The sequence below is a fragment of the Tiliqua scincoides genome, chromosome 9 (genome assembly GCF_035046505.1).
Source record: "Tiliqua scincoides isolate rTilSci1 chromosome 9, rTilSci1.hap2, whole genome shotgun sequence".
NCBI classification, from domain to species: domain Eukaryota; kingdom Metazoa; phylum Chordata; class Lepidosauria; order Squamata; family Scincidae; genus Tiliqua; species Tiliqua scincoides.
This window is the reverse complement of record NC_089829.1, coordinates 45,663,613-45,676,985: the sequence shown is the minus strand read 5'-3', so window position 1 is coordinate 45,676,985 and position 13,373 is coordinate 45,663,613. Positions and strand designations below refer to the sequence as shown.

General features: G+C 47.7%; 1 protein-coding gene across 3 annotated transcripts in view; it reads left to right on the top strand.

Annotated features, from left to right (window-relative positions):
* Window positions 1–1,494: 1,494 nt before the first annotated feature.
* The window catches only part of CTCF (CCCTC-binding factor), a 31,227-nt gene continuing 19,348 nt past the window's right edge, over window positions 1,495–13,373 (top strand). The window contains exon 1 of one of the 3 annotated variants that reach the window (XM_066637521.1): window positions 1,495–1,557. Coding sequence is in view for 1 of the 3 variants with exons in the window: in XM_066637520.1 (XP_066493617.1) it covers window positions 8,578–8,676 (99 nt within the window). In the remaining 2 variants the exon portion in view is untranslated. Of the gene's footprint in view, window positions 1,558–8,373; window positions 8,677–11,797; window positions 12,115–13,373 lie in introns of those variants that run through there. The other 2 variants (XM_066637520.1, XM_066637522.1) reach the window with 2 other exon arrangements.

Here is a 13,373-nt window from a genome sequence, read left to right as displayed (position 1 = left end):
TGGTTCACTGTCACGCTCCTCCAACACAGGCAGGCACTCAATGTTGTTCAGCGCTTCTTCGGTGACTACATTTTCTCTGGAATATAGCTCAGAGTAGTGCTGTACCCAGCATTCCATCAGTTGTGCCTGATCCTGGATGACTTCGCCTGCGGCAGACTTCAGAGGGGCAATTTTCTTCTGTGTTGGTCCTAGGGCCTGCTTGATACCATCCCCTTGATGTTGCCCGCGTCAGCTGCTATCTGTATCTGGGAACAGAACTGGAGCCAGTAGTCGTTAGCACATCTCCTGGCAGTCTGCTGGACTTTGCTGCGAGCAGCTCGGAGGACCTGCAGGTTGCACTCACTGGGACAGGCCTTGTATGCTGCTTGAGCTCTCCTCTTTTCCTCAATGACTGGTGTCAACTCCTCAGAGTGGGCTTCAAACCAGTCTGCCGTCTTGTTGGTCTTCTTGCCAAATATGGACAAGGTGGTGTTGTAAACAGCATTCTTGAAATGTTAATCACACGCTGCCATTTCAAAGAGAGGATGAGTTGTTTGAGAAAAGTTATGAGAACATAAGTAGACCCCACTGGATCAGGCCAAAGACCCATCTAGTCCAGTTTCCTGTATCAGACAGTGGCCCACCAGAGACCACTCCCTGGTGACACTTCCTGGTGTCACTCCCTTGCACCTGACCTTCTGAGGCAGTCTACTACTAAAACCGAGAGGTTGAGTATGCCCCTCCATAAATCTGTCCAATCCCTTTAAAGGCAGCCAGGTCAGGTGTCAGCACCACATCCAGTGGCAAGAAGTTCCGCAGACCAATGACATGCTGCGTGATGAAAGCGGGCATAGGACTGCAGCCTCAGGCAACGATCCTTTGCGCTTTCCTGAGAGTAAGCTCCATTGAAGACAATGGGACTTACTTCTGAGTAGACAAGCTTAGGCTTTCGCCCTCAATGCGGTGCCAGGAAAAGGGGCAGCTGAGCTTTGCAGGCACCCTTTGCGTGGCCAAGAATGACAAGCCCCCCGCCCAGGGCGGCCCTGACGTCACTGTGCCACGTCAAGGGGGACCTGTGCACAAGTTGGCCACAGCAGGCCGAGCAACGTGTGACGTCAGCAGCGGCGCTCAGCCTGAGGGGAGTTTTTCCTCCTGCTGCGCCTGCGCCGCCGCCAGGGGGCGCCGGACCGTCCCGGCGGCGGCGCCCTCGCGCGTGACGTCACGGCCTCGCCCTCCCCGCTGCGCGCGCGCGCGCGCCCCCCTTCCAAGCCGCTCCATTTGAAGTTGGCGCCCAGCGACCGCTCCCATGGTGCCCCGCGCGGAGGCGCTCTCCCCCTCCCGCCCTCCTCCGGCGGCCGCGGCTGCCGGGCCGGCGCATGCGCGGTGGGCTCGGCGCCCGCCATTTTGTGTCTGAGGCGACCGTGGAGCGATTAAACCGCGAGCTGGTGCTGGGCGCTGGCGGCGGCCGCTAGCGGCGGGGCGGCGGCGGCGGGAGCGGCTCCGCCGGGGGGCCCGCGCGGGGCGGGCCGGGGCAGGAGCGGGCCGGGGCAGGAGCGGGCCGGGGCGCCTCCGGGGCAGGTAAGCGGCGCGGGGTTTGCAGTCGCGTTCTCGGCCTCTAGGTGTCACGATGGGGCTCGGGCTGGGCGCGCCGGAGCTGCGGGGCTTTGTCTCCCTCTACCGTCCCCTCCGCCACCCGCCGCCGCGGCACTGCCGCCCTCCGGCCTCCCCGCGCAGCGCCGCCGCCCGGCCCGCTCTGCTCTGAGGCGCGGCCGCGGCGCCCTCGCGGGCCGACCCCTCCGCGCTCCCCGGGCGCAAGCCCCGAGCGGGCCCTGCCTCCGGGCGGACGCCACGCGGGCTGCGCCGCCACCCGCGAGCAGGCCCCGTCGGCCGCAGTGGGCTTGCCTCCGAGTAGACGGGCGTAGGGTGGCCCGCCCGCCGCGCGTCCTCCCCGCCCGCGCCGCGCCGCTCCCCTCCTGCCTTCGCTGCTCGCTCGCCGCGCCGCCGCCTCCTCGGCCGCCGCCGGCCTCTTCCTGCGCCGCCGCCCGCCGCCCGCCTGCTCTCGCTGTGCGCCGCGCCGCCGAGTGAGAGGCGCGGCGAGCGAGCGCCAGAGCGGGACTCGAGCTCCCTCTTGCCAGGCAGGCTGCGCTGCAGCGCCATGCAGCGCGGCCCGGCGCCAGGCGGGGACGCCCGAGACCTCCGTCCGCAGCCGACAGGGAGGCGAGGGCCCCCGCCCTGGAGAGTTGGAAGGGGGGCTGAACACTCTCCCAGGACCCGGTGCTCCAGACCCTGCTGGGGGGCCAACACCCCCTGAGATCTGTCCCGCACCCTGAAGTCTCCAGCCTTGCTGGGGGGGGGGGGTTATTCTCTCCCAAAATCCGATGCTCCCTTTTGGGGGGTTTAACACTTTCTCAAGATCTGTTCTCCCCCCCCACCCTGAAGTCTTTAGCACTCGAGGGGGGGCTTGACACTCTCCTAAAATCCAGTGCCCCCCTCTGGGGGGCAAACACACTTCCAAGATCTGTTACCCCCCCCACCCTGAAGTCTTTAGCCCTCTTGGAGGGAAGGGGCTCGACATTCTTCCAAGATCCAGTGCCTTCTTCACCCTCTAAGTCTTCAGCCTTCATGAGTTGGGCTTGACACTCTCCCAAGATCCAGTGCCCCCCCCCCAGACCCTGAAGTCTTCAGTCCTACTGGAGGAGTCCTACTTGGAAGAGGGCACTCTTCCAAGATCCAGTGTGCCCCCTCCCCATTATCTGTGTTAGAGAGTCTGCTGTGCTTTTCTCCTCTGTCTGAAAATGGGACCACCATTGGGGAGAAAGCCTTGGAATGGAGAAGGCAAGCCCAGCTCTGGCAGGTTCCCTTTTTCCTCTCGCCCTGGAGAGTTAAAATGGGGGGAGGGTAATACTCTTCCAAGATCTGTTTCCCACCAAACCCTAAAGTCTTCAGTCCTGCTGGGGTGCGCTCCCAAGATCCCCAAACCCCAAGTCTTAAGACCATCTGACTGATATCTGTGCCCTCAACAGAGTGCCACCCGCATTGCCCCCAATTATCCATATTAGAAAGCCTGCTCTGCTTTTCTTTCCTCTCCTGCACCTGGCAAAAAATGGGACTGCCTAGTAGGGAGGCAGTAGGGATCCTTCTCTTTTGGCTCTGCCCCAGCAAGGTTTGCAGTGGGTTGGGGCTCGGACATCCAGCCCTGGCATTGCAGTCTGTGGTTCTTTTTGGGTCTAGATCAGTGTTTCCCAACCAGTGGTACTTGTACCACCAATGGTACTTGAGGTGGTATCTAGTGGTGTTCATGAGACCCCCACAACCCTGCTACCTGGCGGAGACCAACACTGCAATGCAACAAGCAGCAGTAGGAGGCTTGGCAGGCAGAGTTCCAGCATGCGCTTTTCATGTGCTCAGAAAAGCCCTCCTGTCTGCCCTGAGCTTCTAACCAGTATATGTTGCATTGCATCTGGCCTCCCAGTCCAGAAGTAACCTGTGATGACACCGTCACTAGTTACTTGCAGTGGTACTTCTGATAGATGAACCATGCTAAAAGGTATAGCAGGGGACAAACATTGAGCAACTGATCTAGATCCTTCCTAAGGATCTCCTTGTAGGCTGCAATCCTGTCCACTTACTCCAGCTTGGGAGTAAGCCCCATTGATTATAATGTGACTGACTTCTGAGTAGAAATGCATAGGATTGGGCTGTTCGTAAGGAGAGCCCAGCTCAGTTTCACAAGAAGGGTGAATCAGAAATAAACATAATTATCAGCTTAGAATTTTTTGTGCCTTGCTTCTCAGTGTTTCTCAAACTGTAGGTTGGGACCCACTAGGTGGGTCACAAGGCAATTTCAGATGGGTCCCCATTCATTTCAATATTGTTAATATGATAGACTTGATACTATCATGGTATATGACTGCATTTGGGGAAATGTTACAGACCTGTACTTTTATCAGGCTACTATGTATATTCTTACAACAATGATAGTAAATGGAACTTTCTCCCGGATAAGTGTGGGTAGAATTGCAGCCTAGGATTGTTAAAAATTTTACTGCTTGATGTTGTCACACCACTTCCAGTGGGTCCTGGTGCTAAATGTGTGAGAACCACTGTTCTAAAGTCTTTTTGAACATTGTTGTCTCTTTAAAAAAAAAGTGTGCCATGACAGTTTGAATCTGAGCGGTTTGGCACATATCAAGCCCTCCTTGCAGCTGCTGGTGTGAAATTAGTAATCTTGTTGGCTGAATTTCTGTGAATAGGGTGTTTCCCTAGGCTGCCCTTAACTGATTAGGTATGATTGAGCCCCTCTACCACCACGCCAGTTGGCTGTCTTTTCTGGGGAGAGGTGGGAGTATCAGTGGGGCCAACACATTGCCTTTTTCGCCCTATTCTGTTTTCATATAGCACATGGCATTGTAAAGCTTCTGGCATTATGACTTGCCAGAGTGCATAGGTGCTGGTATCGTGAGCCTTTACTGCTCTGTGCATTATGGAATAAAGTGGTTCATAGTGGGGAGGGGGATGTAAATAGTATTATAGAATCATGTTACCTTGAGTATATTATACTAACCTGTAGTTGGTGCAGCACCTTGATGAAGCTGATGATTCTGGCATCTGTCAGTGGTTTCCATCTCTATTTTACAATAGTGGCCAAGATTAAGCTTAACCGTGTGGAAACCGTATACATTATGAAAGTGATTCTTTATTCCTATCGTGATTCTTATACTGGAATAACCTTTAATTCTGAATACTTGCCCCTATCTAGAAACCCTTATTCCTTACGTACAATTACAGTTCTACAGTGCCACCCACGTTTGTGGTTATTGGTTCGTTTTGTCACACTCCATATATGAATCACTTCTAAATAACCACAAACTTTGTAGTGCTGACTTCTGGGTTAAGCTCCGTTGCCTCTTTTAAACTTTTCTTCCTGCCGTAAAACAGGTGGGCATCATGTGCTGCTTAAATGATTCTTCTGTAGCCTGTAGGCAAATAGTTCACTATACAAAACTGTGAGGGAGCTTGGCCCAAGCTGCTCTTTTTGGTGTTGTCCATATGTGATCATTCTAGGTTTAGTTAAGTTAGAGATAGTAGACTCAAGCTAGCAAAAGTTACAACTGCTGTATGGAAATCAGTGGGATTTAACTGTGTGCTCTGTCCAGTACCCTTGATATTGGTGGGGCTTAGTTGTGACTACATCAGGCAGGTCTTCTTCTTTGGCTTGGTCTTATGCATATTCACAGTACTTGGATTAAGATCTGCTGAGTTAATGGGACCTATTCCCAGTGAAGTGTACAAATAGGATGGCAGTTGACAGCTTACTGTGAGACAGAGTTCAGACTTGCCTCTGATTGTGTTCCACCTCCATGCAAACGGCGCCAGCAAACTGTTGCTACTTGTCTTTTTGAACTCCACCTCTTTTGGGCTTAAAGTGTCCTGAACTTTCATGTTAGGCTGGATGCACTCACCTTCACTCATCACCATCTCAACCAATCAGACAGCATCTTATATGAATTTGTACTTCATTCATTCATCAACCCATCATTGTGTTGGATTCTCTGTTAGCAACACTGCTAAGGACTCAGTGTACCCTATGATGGAACTGTGTGTGTTTCGTAAAACATTCAGAATGGCAGAGCCAAAGGCAATAACTTCAGAATCTGCTTTGTAAATCTCTTTTTTTCATTTCAAGTTTAATTTGTAAATTTCTGAGGAAACGAACACTTATTTGGTACTACCCTAATCTTCCCTACAGTACGTGCCTTGAGCACCTTCTAATAAGAGTGAAAAGTGTGGGGGGTTTAAATCTTGTAATTAATAGTGCTTCATGTAAGTAATTGCCAGCCACCCTGCACGCTCTTAAGAAATACTGAGCTCCATTGAGCCAGTAAGATGAATATTTAAGACAAGAAGTCCCAATGATCACCATAACTTATTTACATAACTTTAACAAGAAAGGAATGTATATAACAGTAGAATTTTTGAGTTTTTTTATTTTAAAATGAACTTCCAACCCTTATGGTTGGAGCAGTTTAAAACACACTTACTTGCATGTTCATGGGGCAGGCTGCAGTGCTTTGCCTTCCTCAGTTTCCCTGCTGATAAACCTCCAGGGATGTATCCACTGCACGAATACACTTCTCTATCAAGAGATCCAGTTTAATATACAGGGTCAGTGTGCTGAGTTTGGATGACCCCACTTAAGTCTTGCAGTTCTGTGAGGTGCCCTTGGGTAACTTGCTCTCATCCTAATTGTCCTTACAGGGCTGTTGCAGAGATAAATTGCTATTCTGAGCATCTTGAGGGACAGAGTAGGATATAGACATGAAAGATCTTGTCTCGATAGCCATGTCCTGCTACTGCGCTGCTCTTGCGAAAAACAGTTGACATAGCACCAACTCATACTAGTCTTTAGAGTAACTCTTGTAGCTTTAGTAAGTTATGTCTAGTTTGGCATTTGGGCTTCCTGTATGTATGTTTTTATCTAACAGTTCGGAAACTTCTGGATTTGTGTGTTGAAGGAGTGCTCTGAAGAGTTTAGCTGCAGGTGGCAGATCAAAGACTCCTTTAGCGTAGGTGTAAGTAACTTTTGTACATTTTTTTTTTGTTAGAACACTTCTCGTCCTGGCTGTAGACCTGTGCAGTAACTTGAATGTCTCATATTGGTGGTGTTGGATGTGAACTGGTAGCATCTAATGTAGTCTCAGCAAAGCTGAAAGCAGAGCAGATCCTAAAGGTGTTTAGGATAACTTGAGAGAGATTCTGGGATTTTATTTGCCTGTCTTGCTGGCAGTCATGTGAATTGTACTGTTGGTCATCCCTGCTTCCAGTATACACTGGGATGCGGCTGATGCTGTTGAGAGTGGCTTGGTTCCATTTCACAAGGGAACCTGTTGAATCCCATTAGCATGGAAGACATGCAGCAGTGCTTGTTCCCTGTCCCAGATCAAGAGAGAAGTTGCACAACCTGTTAGCCTCCCAAAATTTTCTTTCCCAAAGTGTAGGTGTTTCTGGTTTGGAGTCAGCAGTGTGGCTGAATGACAGCTTCTTTGCACTGTTGTAGTGCTGGCTGACATATGATTTTTGTACTGACATTTTGCATGTCCTTGCTCTTGCGCAGTTTCTTTTTCTGTTGAGGCTGCAGCTAGAGAAAAGTTCGTGAATGAAAGCTCTGAGTTGGGAAGATGTTTGGGGATAGGTAAAGTTAGAACCTAGGACAGCTCCCCCATTCCTGTTAGTGGAAGGGCTACACAAGTGGCTTAAGCATATGAAGTTTATATTGAATCACAACATTGGTCCATTTAGCTCAGCATTGTCTAGTGTCATTGGCAGCAGCTTCCCCAAGTATTTTGAGCAGATACTAAGAAATGATTCTGAGACCTTGTTTGCAAATAATGTATTCTATCATGGAGCTGTGGCTTTCAAGCTTAGATTTCTGAGTATGCCTTTTTCTCAAGCAACCCCCCCCCCCAAGAAAATGTTATGCTGACACCAAAATAATTGTTTCTTTGCATCAACTAGGAATAGAGTTGAAGCCTATGTTGAAAAAGCCAGATTTAGGAAAGAGAAAAGTTAAAATATTGAGGTTGTCTCTACCTTCCCCCCACTTCCTTTGTAACCCGGAAGGTGAATTCATGAACTACAAGTGCCACGGTGCTGGAAAATGCAGTGTGTTCCTTATTCAGATTAGGTCCCTTGGAGTCAGTGTGCTGATTTTGGACTGTGATGTCGTTAGCATCAAAAGGGCTGCTCAGGATGGCACCTGATGGCTCATACAGCTCCTTACAGTTAAGGAATGAGAGACAAAACACGCATTTTGCCTTTGCTATCATTACCTCCACGAATACAAGATTTTTATTTGAAACTCTTTAAAAATGGATGAAGGAGGTACAACTGGAAAGGGCTGCTACTTGAAAGTACTTCTGTGCTCTCAGCTTATTGGAAACAATGTATCACATCAGGGAAAGCTTCCTATTTGCATTTTATGAGAAGAACTCTGACACTCAAACAGATCAGTGGTTCTCAAACTTTTAGCACTGGGACCCACTTTTTAGAATGAGAATCTGTCAGGACCCACTGGAAATCATAATATGCTGACACAATGATATGCTGATATGCTGCTTGACATCATCAAGCATGAAAATTTTAAACAACCTAGGCTGCAATTCTACCCACACTTACCCTGGTGTAAGTTTCATTTACTATCATTGTTAAAAACATATACATAGCTACCTGTTAAAAGTACAGGTGTGTAACATTTCCCCAAATATAGTCACATACCATGGTAGCATCAAGTTGAATATATTAAAAATAAAATCTTGAAATGAATGAGGACTGACTTGAAATTGGCTTGTGACCCACTGGGTCCCATCCCACACTTTCAGGAACACTGCTCTAGATGCTTCTGAATTATCTTTTTAGATGCAATTAGCTCTCTCCAAACTTGTTTTTAAGTTTGTACTGGGCTTTAAGTTAAGTCAGGACTGGGAAAATGCTACAAATGTTAGGTACTTTTTCAGTTGTGATCAAAACTACTGTGAGAGTCATTTTTTAATTTATTAAACATTATACCGCTCCCTTCTCCTGAGACCCTGGGCACTTGTAATGTCCATGGCGGGAGGAGGCCCCTGCCCTGGGGTCAGTTCCGAGCACGAGGGGCTTACCCGGTCTAGGCGTGGTGACCGGCAGTCGAGCGGGAAGCAGGTATGGCAGCTTTACATAGACGGTTTATTTGAGTCAACCTCTTTACATTCATGGGGGCTCGTTACTTCACGACCCCCTTCCATCTAGGCTGACTGGTGTCGTTGCCGTCAGAGCAGCTCAGGCCCCGGTCCTTCGGGTTCTTTGGAGCTTGTAGTCCAGGCCTCCCTGCCCCAGCCCTGTGCCTGTGTTCTGGAAGACCCTGCCCCAGCTGGCTGGGGTCAGGCTGGTTGGCCTTGGGAGGGCCCACTGTCCCTTGGTGTTGGCTCCCTTCTCAGTTGGTTCTCCTGGGCTGTAGTGGCATCGAGCACCCATCTCGACCACCAAGGCTCTCCAGGGTACGCCCTCTGGGTCTGGGCAGGCCCTGGAAGGTCTCTGTCCCAACCCCCTCCCTGTAGAGGCATCTCTCCTTTCCCTTTGGGCTGGGTTGCCTTCTCCCACCAGCTTCCTTCTGGAGAGTAGTGACCTCCCTCTCCAGCTCCCTTATGAGGCTTACCTCAGGTCTGCCTAACCCCACCCTTCCGGCCCACGTGTCTTACTGCTCCCAGCTGTTCCCTGTCCCTACTCCCGTGTAGGTGTCCTGCATGGCTCCCAGTCCTGCTGACACTCGGGGCTTACTCCTGAGTAGGCCTTGACTCCCAAGGAGACCTCTGTGCCCAGGGAACTCCTGGCCACCTGGTTGGGGTCCAGGTGACAGCACCTTACAGTGTATAAAATTAGAAACAATGTAGCCAAGCACAATGTGTCTAATTACACCATCGAGTGATGCCTTGCACGTGTACACCAGCAATGTTGCAGAGCTTTCATATAAGCTTGGGATGCTGGTTAATTGGCTGCATGTTACTATTATTAGAATATTTCATTAAGACAGACTCCCTTGTGTAAGTGACGTTTCTCTTTGTTTAATTGCATCATGGGGTAGTCTGACAGCAGGAGCAAGAGTGACACATGAGTCAAGGCCACATGAATACATGCAAACTCCTCATTGAGGAGCAGAAACCTCTTGCCCTACCACTCTCTCCAGAGAGTTTTTGTAAGCTGCATGGTCTAACTTCTCCTTCACCATGTGCTGTAGTCATACATCACTTCTCACATACTGTAATGTCCAGTGGATACTGTTCATGTACACAACAGTGAGGTTGTGCCATAAAAGTACATATGAATTGGGCCTAAATTCTCAGAGACCTTGAATATGTTTGCAGTATATGACTTGGAAGAAACCATTCCTCCCCCCCCCCCCAAAAAAAAATTCACGCCATGGCACATCTCTGTTTGAATAAGAATGTCTTCTACCAGCAAGGTACAGTTTCTTGCTAGTAAACAAGGCAGCTGTCCTTAACTTTCTCATCATTTTAAAACTGATGCACTTCTTGAAAAGTGAAGCTGATAGAAGGTCCTGTGTATTCCTTGAGTTTGGAGGATGGTTCCTGGGTTTTTCTGAAGGTGTCAGTGGAATGAAATTATTTCCTTGTAGCTACTTGTAAAGTAGTGTTAGCAGATATCTTGAGAAATCTTTGAAACAAAAGAAAACTTGTTGACAAAAATGAATGCTTTTCCTGACATATTTTGTCCACCATGTATCCCATTTCTCGGCAGAGTGCAGAGAGTTGCCCGATCAATTTCTCTAGTGCTCTTAGTTTGTCCAGCTCCACAATGTCTGAGGATTTCAGTAACCATTATCTTACCAAAGGGAAAGTAGAATTTTTTCATTTTAGTGGCTAACTTATAGGTTTTGTTATAATCAGTAGTTTTATTATAAGGTGTTTTGACAGAGGGATGTTACATTGTATGGAATGCCATCGTCATAGGAGTCAGATGTACAATATGGCTAATTACTAGAAAAATAGTTCTTACTGTTCAACAGCCCAATCCTACCCACACTTTCCTGGGAGTAAGCCCCATTGACTCTAATGGGACTTACTTCTGAGTAGACAGGCATAGGCTTGGGCTCTCAGGCCAGTAACTTTGATCTGAGAACTCCACCATATGTGATTAATATCTGTGTGAGGAGGAACACATTTCCAATCCTGAAAATCAGTTTATTGAATCAGATTCAGTCTTGCTGGAGTGAAGTACCGGCAAAATTGTTTGTGCTGTGTGTTTTTTTACTTCAGGCCCAAGGAAGAGTTTTGATAAACAAACATGAGTCTTTAAATCAGTGCAGTATTGCTAAAAAGCCAAAATAACTCTTGTGTACCTGTGTGATGCTTAAGAACATAACCCTTCCAGTCCAGCATCCTGTTTCCAGGTATGGACAGCCAGTTGCCTCTGGAAAACCTATAACTATGATATGAAAGAAATACCTCCTCCTCCCCCCTTCCCCCGTGTCATAATTTTGCTCCCAGCAATTAGTTTTCTTCTGGTTGCTCCCAGCAGTTGTTTACCTCTTAACCTGTTCTGTGTATTTTTGATAGAAGCAAGGTCTAGGTCTCAGGTTTGTATAATCTCCTGTTAAACATTTTGAAAATGAGTTCTTGTTTAAAAGTCATGTTTGGGGAAAGAGCAAATCATATCTGTGACTAGTATGCCCCACTTGCTGCAAGCTATTGAGAGAAAGGGATTTGCTCTTGTAATTACTGTAAACTTGTCACAGTGCCAAAGCATTCTCTACTGGTAGGTTTGATGCTTCTTAAAATGGTAGCAGAGAATATTTTAGAAAACTAATTCTTAACTGACACTGAATATTTTCTTTTAGTTCTGGGTTTTACAAAAACTAGATCTTTGAAATTGCCTCAAGTAATAAGTATAGTTACTATTGGCTTTTATTAATATTTCCAGGGTGATTTTGTCTCCCTGTATTTTATTTAGTTGCTATATTTTGGAGATGACTTCAGTGATCATCATCAGTGCTGTAACTCACAGTTACCCTGTTTTTGATAGTAAGGTTTTGTTCTTGTTTTTTTATTTGTGATTATCTGCATACAGTGCAGCAAAATTATACATTATGTGTTGTGATCTTTGAAGGCTAGATGGCCACACCCAGTATCACAATTTTGAACTTGAAGACTTTCCTGACTTCCCCTTGAATGTGACTGTTTGGATACAGAAAAATAAGCATTTGGTTCCTCTCCTGCTAGTGCTGCCAGGAAGGTCTACCCTGACCAAATTAAAGTCACAAGCTAGGAGGAAATAGTTTCTAAAGTTATGCTGAAGCAAACAAGGGTTTGTAGAATTGCTTTTGAGTTGCTCTGTTTCTGCTCTTTAAATGTGCTTGGAGTCCAGGTCAAGAAGATCCTATTTCCCACCTTTTAAAACTTATGTGGCTTGGTCCCATGATAGCCCAAGGACTACTTCAGCTGTATTTGAATCTGTCCCTCCATTAAGATCTTCAGGAGAGGCTCCGCTCTGCATGACAGCATTGAACAAGGCTTAGCCTGCATCCATGAGGGAGAGAGCTGTCTCTTCGATCCCACCTTGAAATGTCCTACCTTGGAGTGCAAGGTGCTCCCTCTTTCTTTGCTTTTTAAGAGGTGCTCAAGGTGCACCTATTCCACTAGGGTTTTGGGTTGTGGAGCTGAGCTGACTTGTATCTGCTGCCAGAGTATTGTACTGATCTGTGTCTTGAGTATTTAAAACTGTGGAGTCTGTTTTTATTGTGTTGGCATCCTTCAGTCTTGGAAGACTATGGTGTCACGCTCTGAATGGTGGTTTTGGAACAGAGTGTCCTCTCCAGTGCGTGAAGCCTGGGTAAAGCAGTTATGGAGGATAGGCTGTTACCCATGCAGCAAATCCCCCCTCTCCACGTTGCTGAAATGGTCCAATGGAAAGGCAGAAGCCAATACGGTTGGTTCCAGTGGCGTCGCAGGAGTTGCCAGAACGTGACTGTGTTCAGCCACGAACTGCCTCAGGGACTCCGGCTCCGGATTTTGCCTGGAGGTTGACTCCTGAAGCCTTTTCCATAACTGGATGTAGCCACAAGGCAGTGGAGGTTTGGGATCAGAGTTTTCCTTCTCTCAGATGAGCTGCCTTCCCAGGCTGACCAGTCCCATCTACCCATCTACTGGGTTTTTATTGTAAATCATTTTATATTGGGTGTCCTGGAACTATTTAGTCAAAGATGGGATAGAAATGAATAAATCCATGTTAGAAAATTTGGATTGAGAACCTTGGCTTGAAGTGGCTTTTTAAGAAACATACTAAGTTGTTGCTATTTAGTGTGGTGGTTGCCATGATGTAAAGTAATTTTAGTTGATTTAATTGTATGAGTTCTAGTCAATAAAAGGCAGAGATCCTGATGGGGATAGGCATAAACAGCCAGAAATATTGAGGACTCACAAGAAGATTGGAGTAGCATGTTTGCAGTGGAAGTCTAGCTCATGAGATTGTCACAAAAGATATTTACACAGTATACAATAAAAAGTTTATCAAGTTGTCTGTATAGCAAAAGAAATAAGAAACGGTTCCCTGTCCCCAGAGGGCTCGTAAGAAAACACCTGCAAACAGCCACTGAAAAGAGATTACAATTGGGTGAATAGGAGCAGTTGCTAACCCCCTGCTGAATACAAGAGAACTACCCCTTTAAAAGTGCTGCTTTATACCAAGTCAGAGGAAGAAACTAAAAACTGGTAATACAGGTTGAGCCTATTTATCCACAGATATGGCTCAACGCATTCTCCTGGAACTGCATTGAGGCAGACATGGCCCAACCTAAACCCGCTAAAGACTACCAGAGCTATGCTCTGGTTGTCTTAGAACGGTTT